Source organism: Cibotium barometz, chromosome 24 (assembly GCF_041138505.1).
Source record: "Cibotium barometz isolate CiBa-2024 chromosome 24, ASM4113850v1, whole genome shotgun sequence".
Taxonomy (NCBI): Eukaryota; Viridiplantae; Streptophyta; class Polypodiopsida; order Cyatheales; family Cibotiaceae; genus Cibotium; species Cibotium barometz.
The window spans coordinates 37,099,767-37,120,533 of NC_141069.1; the positions used below are offsets into that span (position 1 = coordinate 37,099,767).

Genomic DNA, 20,767 nt, shown 5'->3' on the forward strand with positions numbered 1-20,767 from the left:
GCAACTGCCATCCTCAGTGCGAGCTCTGACAGCAATCAGGATCTCCAACTGTGTAAAGGCTCCCATCCACCGTGGGGTCACTGGCTCGAGAGGCGTGAACCACTCCTCTGTGAGTGCCTTCTGAATATCATCTCTCATAATCAACCCCCCTCTGAAGTGACTCAGCCTCTCCACCTGTATCTCCTCTGGTAGACTGCAGAAGGCCTGCCAGTCTCCAAAACTACGAGCTGGGCCTGCCGCTAAAGGCCCCCAGGCTAAACGAGGCCGAGAACCCAGCATATGACCCTACTCTGTGCGAACCGCTGGGCTCCAGATGAGCGGCTATCTGGCCCGCTCCTCAACACAAGAAGGAGGTCGCTGAGAGAGCCCCGGTCTCAACAGCTCCCAAGCTCTCAGGATACTCAAAGCAAATCTGTCCTCCCATCCGCTACTGAGGCCTGTCCTCCTCATCTCTATGAAGATCTAGCAAATCTCTGGTGCCCAAGTGCCCCCTGCTGGGGGCACCCGAGCCTGCAGCCGCTGCAAGAGGAGCTCTTTCCAAGGCTCAGCGCCTGGAAGCAACCCCCGAACAATAAGCTTCCCCAATAAGGCTCTGCTCTGATCGACTGGATCTATAATGCCCAAACCTCCCTGAGCCAGCGGAAGTGTAATAACTGCCCATGCAACCTTTGCCCGAGCTGGCTGACCGTCCCGCCCAGACCACAGAAAGTTCCTGATCAGCCTCTGTACCTGGCTGATGCAAGAGCTCGAGAAGATCCAGCAAGACGTAATGTACCACATGGTCGCTAACAGCACCTGATTTGCCACCACCACCGTCCCAGCCAAGGATAGTCGAGCTGTACTCCAATACAAAAGCTTCTTCCGAATGCTCAGAAGAAGCGGGGCAATCTGCTGCTCAGGTGACAAATCTAGACCAATCTGGCATCCCAAATACCGCACTGCTGTGCCTGGAGGAATCCATCTAAAACCGGGGTCCGGGCTCCATGCCGGAGTGGGAGCACTACTGATCCAAAAGGCCACTGTCTTGCGCCAATTGATCAATGCTCCCGAAGCTGCACTAAAAACCTGGAGCGACTGCTCTGCCCGAAGAAGATTGGCCTCTTGGCCATGCAAAAATAAGCCCGTGTCGTCTGCAAACTCAGCATCAAGCAGGTCCTCCCCCCGGACTGGGAGCTGTAGTCCTCTCAAACCAACCTCCTCTGCCGTCAAATACATGCTCATAGCCTCCGCAAAGAAGAGAAAAAGAAAGGGGGCGAGAGGACACCCCTGACGGACTGATCTGGTCAGCTCAAAACTCGGCCCCCGTCCTCCTGCAATCAACACCTGGCTGCGAGCTGTGGAATACAAAGCGCCACCCCTCTGATCCATCCTGGCTCAAAGCCCAGGCGAAGCATAGTGCCCTCTAAGAAGCCCCAATCAACTCTGTCGTATGCCTTCTCAAAATCGAGAAGCATCACGACCAAGTCCTTGCCAAGAAATCTAGCTCTGGCCGTCGCCTCCCAGAAAGTAAAGATGTTGTCAAGGATACTGCGCTCCTTGACAAATCCTGTCTGAGTAGCATGAATCAACTCCCCCAGGAAGGGCTGGATCCTCAAACTCAAGGCCTTTGCTAAGACCTTGTAGACAGTATTGAGGATCGTAATAGGCCTCCAATGCCGAATATCATCTGATACTCCCTCCCCCTTGGGGTAAGATAGATCAAGCCCTCTGAAAAGCTCTGCGGCATCACCCCAGTGTCCAAAACATGCTGAAAGCCCCTACGGAGGCCTGGCCCCAAAAGGTCCCAATAGCGCATAAAAAAGGCCGGCGTCAGTCCATCCTCCCTGGGCAACTATGTCGCGGCAGGACCCTCAAGGCCTCGGCAAGGTCAATCTCTGAAAGAGGCGCACCAAGAACTGAACGCATACGATCTGTGACCCTCCTCTGCACATGGGCCCACACAGTCTGTCTGCAAGCATCTCTGTCCTCAGTGGCTGGCTCCGCTGAAAGCAGGCTCTATAAAATGCAGTGGCAATGGCTCTGATCTCCTCGGGCTCAGTAGCTACCGAACCATCCGGTCTACCAAGCTGACGGACTCCTGCCCGAGCATGGCGGGGTCCAGTGATCTCAAAAAACTCACCAGTCACTCTATCACCAAGCTGCGTCCACTGAGAGGCCTGACGACGATAGTAAAACTCATGTCTCTGCTCCTCTGCCTCTCTAACCTCCTGGCGTGCCTGGCTCAGCTGGGCCGCCAACCACTAACATGCAGGCTGCTGCTCCTGGAGGCGCTGTAACGAGGCAAGGCTGCATCTCAGCCGATGCTCCCTCTCGCGAATCTCTCCCAGCCGTGTCAAAGCTGCAGCGTGCAGAAAAGAGATAAGCTCGATGAGTCCCTGGGCACACTGGCCTGCTGCATCCTGGTCAGAGCACTAACTATCATGCCAGATCCTCTCAATGTCCTCAGCGAGACTGGGATCTGTAAGTACCCTCTCTGGGATCCTCAACTGCAAGCTGGGCTCCCGTGTCCTCTCCTCCCATGTCAGGATAACTGGCGCATGATCTGAAAATGAGGTGCCAGCGAGAATGCCGACGGAGCCCCCTCGCTCCCCTAACCAGTCGCCCACATAAAAGCGATCAATCCATGATAGATTAGTCCCTCCCTGTCGGCGATCCGACCGAGAGAAACCAAGACTGTCCTGAGAACGGGAGAAGGCCCCATGCTGCCATGCATCAGTGATCTTCAGTGTCATGCAAAACCGGTCCCAAGCTGCAAGCTCTGTGCCGTGCACTATAACATGACTGCCTCCCACCCTATCGGCCGAGTCCTCAAGCATGTTGAAGTCTCCCCCGACACACCAATGTGCGGCCTCTGGCAATGCATCCGTAACCTGGGTCCAGAACTCTGCTCTGGCACTAGCATGATTAAGGGCATAGACGTTGAGCACGCCCAATAGCTCATCATGCATCCTCAGAATGACATACTGTGCTCTACCAAGCACAATGATCCCTCGATCCACAATGGCCTGCCGCCATACATCTGCAATGACCATGCAAACTCCTCCCTGTCCACCCAAAGGACCAAACCCTGCAGACCAAAAGGTATCCCATCTACCAGGCATCACTGAACCATATCTCCGGATCCTGCTCTCACCCAAGTGGTGCTCTTGCATCATCAAAATATCAATGCTGCCACCAACCAGGCATCTCTGAAGCTCCTGCCTCAAGCAACCTCGATAGCGTATAAAATGTGCTCCGCCCAGGCCCTGTACATTCCATGAGATGATCCTCATGGATGACCTGCTGAGGTAGATGCTGTCTCAGCCATGCGGCGGGCCTTCGCAAGCGGCTTGGATGGAGAGTAGTCCCCATCCGAGCGGCTGCGAATCTGCCCACCCGGTGTACTGCAAGAATCACGGATCAGGCGCCAGTGGCTGTGGCCCATGGCGACTGCCTCCCGCTCTGACAGAGCAACCTCGTGTATACATACATATCCAGGGTCACGTGCTAAGTCTGCCACTATACGCACGACCAAATGACGAATCCCTGAGGCATCCACACTCCCGGGATCCAGGAAAAAATGAGCCAACTCCCAGAGCCGGCCTATCACATCTGTCACCTCCAGGTCGCTCACATGATGAGAAAACTCAACTGCCTGAGTCTTCAAAGTGCTAAGAGCGAGCTCTAGAGTCCACTCCCGGTTGCAAGGGCCACAGAGAGGAAACGAGAAGGCCACTGCTGAATCAAGTGCCTCCTCCCCGCGGGCCGGAGGTATCACTACATGAACTCGAATGGGTGCTGGCTCATGGGGGCCCTCTGCTCCAAAAAGCCGAGTGAAGGCGTAACCGAAAGCCTCCGATCACTGTCTAACACCGAGGCGACTCAGCCGACTGCGGATAGATGATATCCGTGAAGCCCGAATCGGCATGGTAGGTCTCCTCTGTGGTGCTCGAGCGAGGTCGGTGCTCAGCGCCCTCCGGACTGCGGGCGAGCGCCAGGGGACTACCAGGGTCTCCCGGGAAGGCGAGGCGGGTGGGGGGGGAGGAGGGGGGGGCGAGGGGGGTGGAGAGGGAGCCGCTGCCGAGACCGGAGCGGGGGCGGGAGGAGGCGAAGGTGGAAGCGAGGCAGTGGGAGGGGATGGGGGTGGGGGGAGGTGAAGGAGGGGGTGCTGGCATCTCCTGGTCCTCAGTCGCTGCAGGGGTCTCCTCCTGGAGGGGAGCAAAGCTGTTCCTCACGGGAACCCAGTGAGGCTGAGACTGTGGCTGCTGCTGCAGCGGTCTCTGTGCGTGCTGCTGTGACTGTCTCCCTCGGCGGCGCCCCTGTCCAGGCTGCCACTCCGAGGTCTCTGTGGCCTGAGCAGGTGTCCCGGAGGCAGCCTGCCGTGCCGCATCTATGGGCGGGCCATCAGGGGCCTGCTGCTGTGGTGAGGGTCGAGGTCTCCTGCGAGGGCAGGCCTTGGCCAGATGGCCGACCTGCCTGCATATGAAGCACTGGTTCGGGAGCCCCGAGAACTCCACTCTCTGATCAATCCATCCCCCCCCTATCCTAGGTAGCTGAATGACCTTAGGAAGGGAGGAGATGTCAGACACCAAAACTCTGACGGAGGGTAGCCCAGCTACTCTGGCCACCACTGAAGCTGCTGTGGGGCCAGTCTCGACGAGTACCGAGCCCACCAATGCTCCTAGCCGAGAGAGAATCGGAAGATACTCCCGACGTAGTCCAGGGAAGCAAACTGTAACATGAAAAAGGCGCTCTCCCTGCTCAGCCGCCGCTGCTGGATCAAAGCCATGCTGCCAAGGTCTGAAGAAAGCCCGAGCACCCCTGATGTCAAGGGGACTCATGGCAAGGACCTTGGCCACACTTTGGGCGGTCTCGAACTCGATCTGATAATGTCCCCGGCCCAGTAGCTATACGTCCAGGATCTTGCCCACATCTGCAAGAAGGCGGGCCTGGAGAAGATCCCGGATCTCCCCTCTGCTGGGGCGAGTGCCGACTATACGGCAGATGGTGGAATGGGCCTGAAGGCGTTCCACCTCTGCGGTGAGGCTCGCTTCCTCTTCCGGCGAAAGAGAAAGCCTGATGGGGGTGTCCTCGGGGGGCGGGCGAGGGGGCTGCGGATGAGTCCCTCTGAGGTGAGGCGGGAGGAGTCTCCATCAGAGTCTGAAGCTCAGGCGTAGGCGAGGCGAAAGCGGAAATCCTGCAAGAAACGGGCTGCACACAGAGAGGCGGAAGACCGGAGAAAAAAGGAAAAGCAAAACACCCAGGGGGGCGGAAGACAGCACGAAAAGGGAGGGGGGGGGGGGGGGGAAATGGCGAAGGAGAAGCCGGGGGGGGAGGCAGCTGCGCGAACGTGGGACGGGGAGGAGAATGCTGGCGGAGGGGGGGTCGGGGCGCTGCAGAGGCGAGGTGGACGCGAAGAAGGGGGTGGGGCGAGGAGGCGAGGAGGGGGGGGCGAGAGGGCGATGAGGGTGCGCAGCAGCGAGGGAGGGGGGGCTCAGCAGCGGAGCAGGCGAAGGGGGGCAAGAAAGAAGACGGCGGGCAGAGCAACGAGGGAGGGGGGCGCAGGGACTACAGCAGGCGGGGGGGGGGGTAAGAGCAAGCGCAATGGCACTGGCGTGCAGTACGTGCAAGCAGGGACGGGGGCGCAGCTTCAGCGAGCTCGTGATGCCAAGCAACTTAAGCTTTTGCTTTTGTGTTTATATATATATATATATATATATATATATATATATATATATATATATATATATATATATATATATATATATTGTTTTCTTTAAAAAAAACACCTTTGAACCTTAGGGGTCTCTAAACTCTTTTTAAACAAAAAGTTTAATCTTAAAAAAAAACAAAAGCACCGAATGCTTTTCTGGATTTCTTTTCCCCTCGAATTAGAGCCACCGTCGCCGGTAAGCCTGCGTTGCTGCCGAATGCGTTTCTGCCGGCGCCTATGTTCGCACAGGTGGCCTGCGCGCCGGCCTGCACCAGCCTACGCCTAGCTTGGCCGCCTGCGCGGTAGGCCTGGCCGCCTGGCTACGTAGGCCTAGGCGCCTGCCTACGTAGGCCTAGGCACCCGCCAGCAGGGCCGCCTAGGTAGGCCTGGCCAACTGCCAGCCTAGCCTGCTTAAATGCCTGTCTGCTTGCAACGCTCGGTAGCCCACGACCAGCCCTGCCACGATTCAAATCAATCATATCTCTCTTCGCTCTCTCTCTCTCGCGTTCAACCAAAAGCAAAAGTGCTTTTTTTCTGTTTTCTCACAGGACTCGTTCATGCGACTGCACAAGCATCTTCAGCCTTCTTCTTGCAAAGCAAAACACCCTACCATCTACCTACACCCTCATCACGGGTTTCTTTGATGAAAAAACACATACTATCTAACAAAAACAGCAGCATGCATAAACAAAACAGCAAGCTTCTTGAACACATACCTTTCTTCGACCTCATCTTCTCTACCTACCGACTTGCTCGTTCACGAGGCACGCTCTGATACCACTGTCAAATCCCCACCGGATCTCCTCGTGGAACGCTCCTGGTACAAGACTCGAATCCTGCAAACAAACAAACAACAAGGGGGTGCAGGCCTGACTCACCTCCCAACCATGACAGCCGTGGGCAAGCCCACAGTCTTGGTTGTCCCCACCGAGCCACAAGCTGAGCTAACTAGGTTGACGTACCGACCAATCTCCACCTCACCACATCCCATACCGTCACGAAGCTACCCTCGTGGGCCTCGAGATTGCTGCCGGCCTCGGCTGCGTAAAGTAGGTGCACGTCTACAGTAGATCCAGGCTCCATACCATAGAGCTCTCACAAATCACGCGAGACTCTCTATATGACTAATGCCTAACCTTGGCCACCCTTTTATAGGCTCTTGGCCGGTCATCGGGCATCCACACTTGGATGCCCGCCCGTCCATACTTGGGTGCCCGCTCGTTAGTCTATCCCTAACTCAGCTCGCGAATCAGCCTGCCTAGCTCCAAGCTTCCCCAAACCTCAAAGCTAGTCTTGCGTGCGTGTAGCACACGGTAGATACACACTGTGCACATGACATTTTTAAAGGTCTTTCCATAGTGGGTTCCACCCATCTCATACAGCATTCTTGCACCAATATCTCACCAAAAATCTCCAGTGAATCCGACAAAACCACATTTTCCACCTTGTTTGGTTCTCATTAACATTTTAGTTTAAGTTCTTGCAACCAAGGGATGCTCAGGATTCCTATACTCCCTTAAAGATTTATTGGATGTCTAGTTATCTACTCTGCTGCGGGTACTTCTAGGGCACTTCCTTGCCATGCAATGTGACTGCTGACAGGTTTCAACCGACTAAGCTCATGCCCAACTCTTCTTTGTTCCTAGGTTCCTACTTGATCATCTCTTACAGCTAATCACCTGTGACTCAAGGTCTCTTGGCCATGCCATAGAGCTTTAATAATTGACATAGCTGCACAGCATATACAAAAGCTGTGTGATGGACTCTACACAGAAAGTTACAGACAGCTTAGATTTCATGATGAGCTCTCTACAGAGTTGAAATTGGAGTTCTAGAGGGCAAGCAAGGTCTTGACTGGATAGCAAGATACCATTCTAAATCAGCTTTGGGATTTTAAATTCTCCAGTAGATCTTCAAAAGAGTACAATAGGCAGTACAGGCTGGGTGCCTCAGAGGGCATTTCATACGAATAACTGAAAGCTTCAACAAGACCTTTTTCCTATTTGTTTGTTTGGATTTGTCAATAAATCAAATGTACCAATGTGATCCTGCCTAGGGAGATTGGTGTATCAGCACAAGTTGCTTAAAATCAATACCCTAAGTAGAAGAAAGAGGGAAGAGGTGCGGTACTACACGTTGCCCTGGGGACTGTGGGGCAGTCTTTCTCATCTGCTTTAGCTCAACCATATCTACTCATGTTCATGATGTGCATGTGTAAATTTTCATCAAGCATTTATAATTTCAAGCTTGCTCCATGATCAAGGAAGTAGTAGCTGCACATGCTCATAAGGAAATAGTAAATTTGCTTGGGAAGGCTTCAAAACCATAGCATGAGCAAGAAAAACAGCTCTGTAAGAGTCTTCAAGAATACTCTGTGCTTCTATAACATTAGTTATTGAGCAAGATTACTTTTGCCTGATATTAAACTTGTACATGACTGTGGCAACTTTGATATGGAGCTCCCTGGAATCATCAGACTGAGCAGCGCAGCTTGGAGACTTGTCCTGGATAAATTTTAGTCCCAGCTTCAAGAGACGACTCATAAGTTACAGGATTACTCCACTTGATCTCAGCATTGACCGCAGTTCTACATGAAGCTTTTCTACTTCATTGATGAGTAGTAAGCTGGGTGCCAGATTAAAATCTGGCAAGTCTTCTTTCTTATTGGGATCTTCAGTGGTAACAATAGGAGGAACAGCATCATTTAAGCTCATTTCCATCCTAGATTTGGGGGTGCTGATTTCACTGATATCACGGTAGAAAAGATGCAGTGATTCGTCGGATGAGATTGAAGATAATGCTGCTAGTGATAGATCAACTTGCATCCTAGCACTGTCATCTAGCAGCAGTTTCTGCACAGATTCTGGCAAGGTTGTAAAAGCACTGCAGAAAGCAAGAAAAAATGTTGCAAAGTTGCTGCAGCATTAAGAAAAACCATTAGAAAATACTAACGAGTCCCTACTATCTTGTCGATTTCAATAAAAATTAACAGCTCATAAGCAAAGCACAGTGCTGAACAAACAGATGACCTATCCTGACAATTCCGCCAAAGCACCAAAACAAGATTCAAACCATGACTTGATCTCAAAACAGCTACCCATCTATCCTTTCCTGAAAGCTCCAAAAACCTTGATTTTGACTTCAGTTCGCAGACTAGGATTCTTTAAAAAACCGTCAGTTGGGCTCAGTCCATCCACTGCCTTTGCCCTCACATTAACATGGAAGCAGAAGAGTTGGAAAACCCGCAAAGATGACAGGCACCCCTCGGTGGAGGCCTACGCTAGCACAGGCAATGGTGCAGAATGTGGCCCCGTGTCTCTGTGTGTGTGTGTGTGTGTGTGTGTGTGTGTGTGTGTGTGTGAGTGAACAGCCCCTAAAAGGACTAGTTTTCTAGTAACGAACACACTTTTATAACTGGATAAGATAAGTGTGAAATGTGGCATTCACTTATGAGAGAGTGATATTTGTATGGGTCAATAGAAAAGGCTGCACGCCTACAAAAGCATTGTACTTGGTGAGTGATGTTGGAAAGTCCACATGCATAGTGCCAAGGATAATGAGATCGTACATAAATAATAGAAGACTAGGGCCATCATCATCCCTCCTCCTCCAATTTTCGTGGCTTGGAAGGGATAAGAATGGTGGAGGTTAAACGCCCAGTAGCGTGAACACTACTGGGATGGGTAGCCTCCCGGGAAGTGGCCCCCAATTTTCAACATGGTATCAGAGCCAAGGAGGGCATGTTGGGATTTGTTAGCGGAGCTGGGCGACTTACCGATTCCTCTTGGTGGAGCTGAATGAAGGCCGAATGCGTGTACGACTGAGAAGGCTAAGTCGTGCTGGTATGCCCGGAGGAATCACTACCTGGCGGGCATATGCTAGAATAGCCGGGTGACATCCCTGTGAGCGTAGGCAAACCTCTGAGCCAAGTGTCGTCAGAGCCTCTGGGTACCCTTCTCCTAGCCATCGAGGGAGGGTGTTGGAAAGTCATGGCTTGACCGTCTACATACCACATGCAAAGTGCCAAGGATAATGAGATCAGACATAAATAATAGAAGACTAGGGCCATTATCATCCCTCCTCCACCAATTTTCGTGTGGCTTGAAAGGGATTAGAGTGGTGGAGATTCAGCGAGATGGATAAACACAGTTTGCCTTTGATTTTATCGCGACGAACCTTGCTGAAATGGACTGTACAACCCTGTTTTCAGCCCAAAATCTTGCCGGATAGGTCACCCTAGGTGTAGAGAAGGGTGTCCTATTGCTTGCCTTGAGTTTAGGACCTTTGGAGCATCAGAAACCCGCCCCTATGCTTGATGTCTAGCAGTCGACTAGCCCCAGAAGTAAGCCATAAGTAGTCGCTTGCACCAAAGAAGAGAGATGAAGAAGGCGCCTATGTCTTAGCACTCGTAGGAGCAAAAAATCAGCCCTTATGTAGCCCTGGAAGCAGTCAACTAACTCCAACAGTCTTGGCCAGCATGCAAATTGACACCCATCCAAACCCGCGCTAGCATATTCTTTCAAGAGCTAATGGAGCAGAACAAGCTACTTAAGCTTGACTGCTGACTGTAGAAAGTTGAAGCCGAATGCTGAAGGTTTGAATGCTGAAGCAAAAAGCCAGAAGCCGAATGGCTGAATGCGGAAAGCTGACAGACGTAGAAGTTCGATGCAATAAGTTGAAAGCCGAAGCTTAAATGGCTAACCGGGCACAACTGACAGACGCAGCTGAATGGCTGACCAGGCACAACCAACGAACGCAACTGAATGGCTAACCAAGCAAAAACCAACGGACGCAGAAGTCCAATCATAAAGCCGAAAGCCGAACGTTGAGTGGCTGACAGGGCAAAACCGACAGACAAAAGTCCAATGTCGAAAGTTGAAAGCCAGTACTAAAACAGCAACGGCAACAACAAACCAATAGAAATTGGTGGACACGGAAGTCCAATGCTGAAAGCTTCTTACTTGAGCTGTGTGTAGTGTGAGGGAATGCCCAGAATGTATGGCAGCATAAATGAATGACACCAATGTACAGAAGGAGGCAGAAAGCCTAAAACTATGTAAAGTGCAAGATGGTGGACACGGAAGTCCAATGCTGAAAGCTTCTTACTTGAGCTGTGTGTAGTGTGAGGGAATGCCCAGAATGTATGGCAGCATAAATGAATGACACCAATGTACAGAAGGAGGCAGAAAGCCTAAAACTATGTAAAGTGCCAGATGTGAGACCGTACCCAAGATGTACAGCGATGACAACATATGACACCAACAATGTACACAAGGAGGTAGAAACCCTAGATCTGTGAAAAGTGCGAGAGCTTACCCAGGATGTATGGCGACGTAAAGTAATGATACCACTGTACCACTTGCTTTGCCATTCAGAGAATAATGGCATGAAGCTATTGGCTTTGAAACCAAGCTCCAATACCAATGTTGGATGAGGGAGTAGATGATCTGCACACACACGCGCGTGCGCGCACACAGTGACACACAGTCGTATCAAACTCAGAGAGCGAGAGACGAGATGTGATAGCTAGAAGTACTCGATACAACACAGGGTAAAAACCATTCACACCAGGACTTCCAGAGGCCAAAGGCTAACACCAGGCATGAGCGACATAGGTCATTTCAAGCCTTAGGTGTCAGAGCCTGTCACTTAACCTACTTGGAGAACAGTCAAGCATATAAGTCGGCCTAGCATAGCATGCATTTAGAAGCACTTAGGTCAAGCAAAGAAGATTGAGGCTCTAAGCCAGCCCTTGGGGCCCACAGCCTATGAGCCTTTAGACTTGTGGGCCATCAAAGGCCACACAAAGAGGGCATCCAAGGGCTGGCCTAGAGCCTTAATCTCCTTTGCTAGACTCAAGTGCTTCTAAATGCATGTTGATGACTTACATGCTTTTGACTATTCTCCAAGTAGGTTAGGCTTGGAATGACCTACGTAACTCATGCCTAACATGTCCCTAGACTATTTCTTCCATATTTTTCTCCTATTTTATGGACCATTGATGTGGGTTGTCCACCCTTTTATGGAGTTTTTCACCTATTTTCAGGTCGTGTGAGGAAGTAGTCACCCAACTCATAAAGAAGCATATATATGTGCTACCCTCTTCCTCACATTCCATCATTCCTTGATCGTTCTTGATCACTTTGGTGAGCACCTTCAGCCCTCTGCCTACGGAGTCCACTCCTCGCCTACAGGCTGGTTGTATCCACTCTTTTCTTGAGGATTGGTGCATCAGCGTTTTGCAGTTTTCTCTCATCTCTCTCTTGGAGCTTCAAAGTTTGTCATTTGTCTACATCTTTCCGAGCCCTCTGACATGGTATCAGAGCCTAGAGACGCACGCAAACTTGGTGGTTGTCTACAGTGTTTCAAACCTGCGTTTTCTTCCCCGGAGGGGCAAATCTTCTTTCTTTGTGTTTTTTTCTCCTCTCTACTCTCTTTCTATCCCACCTACCCTCCCTACAAGTGCAGAGAGCAGCTCTTGGGCTGTTTTGGTGGCTGCGCTTTTCAGAGGAGGTACATCATGGCAATCATCCAACCTCAGGCGGTTCAAATACCCACACTCTCTCGACTTTTCCTTCAAATGCCAAGTTGGATGGCACAAACTACGACAACTGGAAAGTCATGGTGGAAGCAGTCTTGGAGACTTATGATCTTTTGGAGTTCATTACTTGACCGGTCCACGGGCCCAAACCGGACACCATAGAGGATGAGGATACTATGAGGGAAAAAGGACGAAAGGACCAGATGTATGAGAGATCAAAGCAAAACAACACAGCATGAAATAGGTGAGTGAGTCTATATATAATGGTGAGCGAACATATGTACAAGAGGCCCTCTAATGTGAGGTGACTCTGAGTAGAAGAAGACCACTGCAGAAGCAAAGACGATGTCGAAGCTGAAGCACGGTCAATGACGAAGGCTCGCGTCAATGTGAGGCAAAGGCACTCCGTGAGGTGATCGGTGTCGAAGGCTCACGTCGGACCTCGGTGGATGCAGAGGCACTCCAAGGTGGTAGTGAGCCGCGGAAGGGGTGTAGACTCTGGTGACAAGGGTGTTGCAGTACCTGAGTGATGATGAAGAGCAGAAAGGGTTGCTGTCCCGAGTGGTGTAAGCTCTGGTGACAAGGGTGCTGCAATACCTGAGGGGTGGCGAGGAGCAGAGAGGGCTGCCGTCCCGAGTGGTGGTTGTGCAAGCTCTGGCGACAAAGGTGCTGCAATACCTGAGTGATGGTGAGGAGCGGAGAGGGCTGCTGTCCCGATGAGGTGAGATGGTGAGCAGAGAGTGGGCTGCTGTCCCAAGATAGGTATTGATGATAAACGCTGAAGTGTTGTACTGTGTAGCAGAGAGTGGGCTGCTGTCCCATGAGCTGAGGAAAATCGCTGAAGTCCTCTACTGTAGCAGAGAGTGGCTGCTGTCCCAAAGTGTGGCCTGATGTAAAACGCTGATGTACTGACCTGTAGCAGGGAGTGGGCTGCTGTCCCAAGGTGTGGCCTGATGTAAAACGATGTACTGACCTGTAGCAAAGAGTGGGCTTCTGTCCCAAGGTGTGGCCTGATGTAAAACACTGATGTGCTGACCTGAAGAGCCGATGATGATGAAGCAGATGATGTGCAGTTGATGTGCAGTCCCCGGCAGCAACAACAGCAGCAGAAGTGTACCGAATATGTCTATGAAATGGTACAGCCAGTGAAGTGATGAGGCAAAGCTATATATAGTATGTGAGGCTGCTGGTCGACCAGGCTAAAGGCTGTTGACCAGCAGCAAAGACACAAAAAGAGGGAAAATCTAATAAATCTAGAAAAGTCCAGATAAAATTCCCTTTTTAGGGCTGGACAAAATGCCATTTTCAGACAAATACGAGGGATGCCCTTACGCACGAAGCTGCTCTAGGGGATCAGCTTAATGCTCGTGCTCGGTCATTCATTCTGCTGAACTCTCAACCCTCAGTCATCACTCGCATCAAACGGGATATCCATGCACATGTTGCTTGGAAGAGACTCTCCGACATCTGCGACCGTGGAAGACACCCACGAAGAGAGTTTCCCTGGAGCTTCAAATGTTGAAGCTTTCACCCATTGATTCTACTTCCTTGTGGGATCACATCAACAAACTAGAGTCATTGCGATCTGAGATTTCTAGGTGCAAGGAGATTTCCATGGAGGATATGGCCATCCGGCTACTTGCTCAGTTGCCCGAAATATGAGAGTTTCTATTCTTCACTTCTTACCTCAAGACAAACAAAAACCATTACCTGGGATGAGCTGGTGTCTATGGTCCTTAATCAAGAGAGCAGATTCAGGGATTCTTCTTCAAAGAAAGGTAACCAAGCTTTCATTGGACAGAGAAGGGGGCAGCCTAACAAAGGCAAAGTTGGGGCACCTCCTTCTAAGGACTATAAGGACTCCAAGGATTCAAAGCCGAAGGGGTCTTCAACTTCTGATTCTTCGGGCAACCAGAAGGTTTGTGATTATTGCTCCAAACAGGGGCACTTAATGGCGACAATGCCGGAGTCGCATGCGGGATTTGGAATGGAAGTCAAAGGACAAAGGGGCAAGCTCATCCGCCAAAGTTGTGGAGGAGTCAGCTTTCGTCACCTTGATTGATCTCGAGTCCGAGACTCCCGCTCCAATGGTTGAGCAGACTCTTCCTTCCTGTTCTCTCTCTCCTTAGTGGATTTTGGATAGCGGTGCCATTCAGCACATGACTTATCACAAGGATTGGCTTGATAAACTGTAGCAACACCATGGCAGAGTTGCCATTGGAGAGGCCATGGTCCTTGATGCCTTGGAGCATCAAAGTCTTCCTCAAAAGCTTTGGGCAGAGGCGGTTGCTACTGTTGTTTATATTCTTCATCAGTCCCCTACTACTGTTGTTCCAGGACAGACCCCCTTTCAAGCTTACCTCGAAAGAAAACCCACAGTTTCTCATTTTCGCATTTGTGGATCAGATGCATTTGTTCATGTACTTGATGGTGACAAGGGGAAGTTGGACGCTAAGACCAAGCATCACATTTTGGTTGGTTACAGCTCAGAATCCAAAGGTTATCGGCTCTACAACCCTGCAACCTCGAAGATCATTGTAAGCAGAGATGTGGTGGATGAGACTTCATCTTCCATTGCAGGGGGGCTTTTTCATCTTCAAGGGTTGATGTCACAAAATTCCTTATAGCTTTTGTTTTTCTATTGTTCATGTGTGGCATGTGGAGCCTGACACGACATACATGTATGGCTGGTGTAGCTTGACATGGTGTGTTTGTGTGGCATATGGAGCCTGACATGACAGTGCATGTATGGCTGGTGTAGCCTAACATGATAGCACATGTGTGGCATGTGGGACCAGACAAAGGAAGATGACAAATCTGCATAGTATACCACACTAGGGGCCAGAGGATGGGTTGAACCCCCCCCCTCCCCCCTTTTTATGGTTAGATTACCAAAAGGAGTCTGCTTCCAGATACAACTTCACGGGTGCCCAAGGATTCTCCACTGGCTAGCACCTGTCTCTTTCAGTACAATATGAAAGCAAAACAAATACACATGCAGAATTTTGTTGACAACCCTCAGCACAAGATTGGCCAGCAAAAAGAAGTCGACCTCTTGAAATAGCATTAAATGCTATTTCATCCCTTCGTTTCACACTATGTGCTGGCTGACCACCCCAAGCATACCTGCTGGCTGCTGGGCAGCCTCTGGGCTGACTGTGTGGGCTGTCCCACAGCTGGCCGACAAGCTCTCTAGGGCCTGGGCCCAGTCGGCTGCCTGGCCAGAGCACCTAGGGCTGGACGACAGCCCCAACCCAAGCCAAGGCTAGTGGGCACAGCCTAGGGCCCTCTTGGCCCCTTGGGGGTGGTTCTACACCTCCCCCATGCCCACGGCAAGAGACATAGGCTTTGCTCTAGGGTAGCCCTATGGGCTGGCCCCTTCTCTACATGCAAACCTACATGCATCTACAGATGTCCGGCACCCGGTCGCAGACCAGATACCCAGATTACCTAACATCATTCCAGAATCCAGAGGGAGACTCAAAGTACGGACTGGCACTGCTTCATGTGCAAGACAATGCACACCTAACCTCAAACGCATGGAGTGGAGCCCTAGCTGACTTGTCCCGGACTGGGCTCATATGGGGCCAGTTTCCACTCCAAGTCCTGCACCTTCTTGTTCAGATATGTTGACGTGGCATCCAAGTGCGGAATGCACGTGACATTCATGTAGGCACCATTGGATACTCAGTGGCAAGTAGCACTCCGCGTGTTGCGGTACTTGAAAGGTACCATTTTCTAGGAGACGGGGCCACTTTACGTGGCTGGAGCGACTCCAATTGGGCTGGAGATACGGATTCCCCACGATCTACTACAGGGTATTGCTTTACTCTTGGATCTGGAGCCATTTTATGGACGAGTAAAAAGCACCCTACGGTGGCACTTTCATCAACTAACGCTGAGTATCGAGTGGCTTGTGAGGTGATTTGGTTGCGACGGCTACTTGAGGAGATCTGTTTTCGACAACAGCAGCCTACCCTTCTCTCATGCAACAACCAGAGTTGCTTGGCTTATACTAAGAATCCCGTATTTCATGCGTGGACCAAGCATATAGAAATCCAGTAGCACTTTGTGCAGGAGAGGATCTTGGAGGGAGACATTGTCCTTGAATATTGTCCTACCCAGGACAACGCTACAAACTTATTCACCAAAGGATTATCTCAGTCAACTATCAGCATTCATGGCAGCTCCTTGGATCTTGGGCCACCCCCATGACCTAAGAGGAGGTGTTAGCATACATCATCTCTTGTTGGTGGCTTTTATGGTGTTTACAGGGGGCATTTCTATGCTTTCGCATTCCCCTATTTTATGGGCCTTTGATATGGGTTGCCCACCCTTTTGTGAAGTTTTTCACCTATTTTCAGGTCATGTGATGGACTAGGATGCAGTCGGCCAGCTCATATAGAAGTATAGATATGTGCTGCCCTCTTCCTCACATTCCATCATTCCTTGATCATTCTTGATCACTTTGGTGAGCACCTTCAGCCCTCTACCTACCGAGTCCACTCCTCGCCTACGGGCTAGTTGTATCCACTCTTTTCTTGAGGATTAGTGCATCAGCGTTTTGTTGTTTTCTCTCCTCTCTCTTTGGAGCTTCAGCGTTTTTGTCATTCATCTACATCTTTCCGCTGCCCTCTGACAGTTGAAATTACCAGACAATTGGATTATCCATGATGTCTTCCACGTCTCCTGGTTGAAGCTTTATGTTGGAACTTGGACCATCTTTGCAAGACGTTCCAAATGAGCAGCAGCCCAAAGTGGTTGATGAGACAAAAGTTATCGAGTCTGAGCACACAAAGGATCCTTTATCTTGACCTTCAGACAAGTAGCTGCATCTAGACACCCATAGACTATCTCAAGACTTTCTTCAAGACTTACATCATCCTATAGACTCAGATTATACGGAACTGCATCCACTACCCAAAGAAGATCTTGACATGATCATTGGTGGACACATAGAGGGCTTACCATCTTGTTTCTGACTGCCTTTGTAATGCCATGCTCGAGCTTGTAGCCCTAGTAGATGTGACATGCGGAAGCCTTGACTTACTTGATCCAGCCCTAAGCCTACTCATTAGAAACACTAATGCAAAAGCAATGATTAAGTAGAGAGAGAAGAGAGAGATCAACCATGTTTTCAGTATATTGATATGGAACAAAAAGATATCTTTGACTGTACAGCTTCTGTGGGCTTTGGCCTTCCAAAATGTACTTACTAAGACTCTATCTAGATTGACTGTTGACCTGCCCCAAAACTGGGGATTAGATGACTAATGACTAAAACTAAGCCTTGCTATTTAGTCTCATAGACAGCCCAGCCCCTACACAAATCTGACTGCTGTCGGCTAGCAGTGGACAAGTACCATGTGCATTTAATGCTGCGGACTTCCCTTGAATGGTGTCTTATGACCCAGCCGACCACCCCTTTGACCAGTAGAGCTTCTTCTTTGCCTATCGGAGCCTGCTAGTGCCCTAGAACTACCTTGAACTTGCTGCGGAATCAGGGATTAGCCATGTCTACGTGTGTGCACCTGACATCCTCTCCTGGTAAACTTGATGATGGGATTCCGTCCTTTGACCTTTGATTGGATGACTGTCATCATCCCTTGTCTGCACACAGACTCTAAAACTTGTCATCCTTCCCTCTTGGTAACCTTGACTGAAAACCTTGCCATTCCTCAGATTCCACTCCACGTCTGATGTCGAAAACTGTGCATCTGTTTCGCTTTGTCCCCTTGCCTGCCATCCCTGTCCCTTAACATGTCGATGGTCTTCTTTTCGAGGATGAGCATGGCTTTGCTCTATCCTTGGAATTGTTCTAGGGCTGCTTTCTTGTGGTTTTGCCTGTTGCCGACTAGTCCCATGATTGCTACCTTGGCTGTATTTCTTGCTATGGATCTAGTAGTCCGCCAATATTTGTGGGTACACTTGGAAGAACTCTTAATCGAGCCAAATGACTTCGTGAGTGCCTTGGTCTTTGAACTTAGTGTTGAATTGTTTGAGTCTTTGACCAGAACCATGCTTCCACTTGTGGAGGATTTTTTCCGGGGCCGGAAGCCGGGAGGGAATTGGGGGGCAGTCAAGGCATACTATAGTTGGGCAACCTTGTGTCTCCTTTTCATCATTTAGCTCTCTAGCTCAGCACTACCTGGCAATCTAGGAAAAAGATGTTAGGAGCGTCTGGTCATGCCCCTCCGCCTCCTTTTCCCCCTCATGAGTTTGTCTTTGTTTGTGTATCTCACGCAAGAAAAAGCGTCATGCATATTGGTCCTCAAACTCCATGAGGCTGGCACGAGTTAGAATTATGGCATACAAAGGGCGCTATACAGAACAATGAAAGTTTAAAATTACTTCACAGCAAGTATAGAAAGAGATGAGTACCTGGTCCAACCTCTTGCCAAACCACATTTAGAACCTGCCTTGACACCTTCACTGAGTCCTACCTCAAACCCCTTCTGAACAGAGGACTTCTTTCCCGCCTCTATTCCATCTCTATATCCAAGCTTTCTCGATGTTAAGGGTGACTTAGCTGAAGAAAAAGGTTTTGGTCAGTATAAATCAGCATACAAAGAGGATACAGTGTGAAAATGTGTTTGGCGAGAGCTCCATTCTCTATCAAGGTCAAAGGATGAAGTGCCCATCTCCTCAGGATCGTCTGATAAGTCCCATGCCTCACCATCATAAGACTTTGAAGGGATTTGCTGATCCATTAGTCGGTTTACAGAAGCTTCTTATGCTCTCTTCTAAGCCTCAAAAAATAAGTTTGTTACACTTGCTCTGTGAACCCAACAACTGTAATGTAACAAAAGAAGATTAGACAACTACTAGTACTCGGCAATAAATTATTTTGCTATAGATTTACGCACCTTATTGACAATGAAAACTAATAAAGATTAGATAAGAAGACCAAAAAAACAAAATAATCACTCCATCCCTTAACGCAACAACCCTGTTTTGTTGTCAGGTAGACTCATTACATTTTCTCCATTGACCAAGCGACCTTTATAGATGTCATATGTGCATCAGTTAATCCCAATGCCCGTGGACATATTTATCCTTGCTAGCATGTCTATGGGCAGATTTGGACCTAATTTGCAACCCCACACGTGCCCACAAGTGCTCGGAACGTGCCCTCATGGATGGGACACCTTTGGGGCATGGTTGGGACACAAAATAACCTACCTGCATACGACTTTCCCACTTTGAGCTTATAAAAGGAGGCATTACGCTTCAATAATCATCATCAAGCAAAGATCAAGGAGGATCCATATGCCAAAGATTGCAAGGCAGCAAGGGCAATTCTAGTGGATCAGCAAGAGCTTCACTTGTACGTTTGCAAGTGGAGGACTGCACGGATCTTTGGTATGCATCATATATTGACATGCACGATTAGGCTCTAGGTTAAGATCCAAGATATTCATTGTATATACACATGTCTTGCAATATAGAGTAGAATAGGTCTCTCGCTTGTCTTCTAATGATGAGTATGATTTGTTAGCAGTCATCTCCTGTCTGTACATTTACACCAGGGCCTCTGCTGTGGGTGTGCCCGCCCGAATAGGTGTTTTCTCATTTTTCCCCACTCTCCATATTTTTCCTTATTTTTTCTACAGTGGGAGGGTATCCTGTGCATGTCGGCTACCTCCATATATTTATTTATTTATTTATTTATTCAAGAAAAAAAAACACAAAAGCAAAGCAAAAGCTAAGCCTAGCTTTTGGAGATTTTTTTTAGCTTTTGGGAAACCTTTTTAAACCCCCTCAAGTGGGCTTCTTGTCACACATCTCTCAAGTTGTCAAGTTTTCAAGCTCTCAAGCTCTCGAGTTCGCTCGCACTTTCATTGTGCAAAGATCGAATTTTCTCTCCACGTACCCTCTTCACGATGTCTGTAGACTTGTTATTAGGGATTGAGTGGTTTAAGACTCTTGACATCCAGATAGATTGGTCTAGTCATATTTTTTCTTTTCAGCATAGGGACACCAAGTATAGTATTTTAGGTGATTGTATTCATCCCTCTCAGGGACCTCTTGTAAATACCATTGATTTTGGAAATATAATGGATTCTTCTTTGTATACCGCTTTCCATTGTGTATTGATTCCACTTTCTTCTTTTCTCATCCCTTCCATGGATGTGAATGAATTAAGTGTATTTGAAAGCAAAGAATTACAGAAGATACTTGATTCATTTCAAGATGTATTTCCTAAGGAACTGCCATCACCTCCCAACCACTGTAGTGATGGGATCCAATTAGGAATTTGGTTAGGTTTTATCCCAGGTACCAGGGAAAAGAGTCCCCAGGCCCCCTAGCCGGAAGTTCATGCAAACATAAAACTAGTCACACCACTTACATACCCAATATGAAATTGCCTTTTTCTCAGCATCAACTATCTTTCAAACAATCCTTTAATGAAACCATTATGTCGCTCTGATGACAATTCTCAAAATCTCTGGTTGAATCCTTATTTCCCGTCATTCATTCATCGGTGTACTTATGGCATCATTGGCAACCAGAACGCTCACCACCTGTTCACT

At 49.4% G+C, this 20,767-nt stretch overlaps 1 protein-coding gene across 9 annotated transcripts in view; it reads right to left on the reverse strand.

Annotated features, from left to right (window-relative positions):
* LOC147625254 (uncharacterized) overlaps nt 1-20,767 on the reverse strand; it is a 37,430-nt gene that overhangs the window by 8,665 nt on the left and 7,998 nt on the right. Inside the window, exons 1-4 of one of the 9 annotated variants that reach the window (XM_086818545.1) lie at nt 19,100-19,198; nt 18,812-19,025; nt 18,615-18,736; nt 7,900-8,608 (exon numbers count right to left, since the gene is read on the reverse strand). In XM_086818545.1, coding sequence (XP_086674671.1) covers nt 8,239-8,608; nt 18,615-18,736; nt 18,812-18,943 — 624 coding nt within the window. In that variant the 5' untranslated portion in view covers nt 18,944-19,025; nt 19,100-19,198 and the 3' untranslated portion in view covers nt 7,900-8,238. Of the gene's footprint in view, nt 1-7,899; nt 8,609-18,614; nt 18,737-18,811; nt 19,205-20,767 lie in introns of those variants that run through there. The other 8 variants (XM_086818543.1, XM_086818546.1, XM_086818544.1 and 5 more) reach the window with 8 other exon arrangements.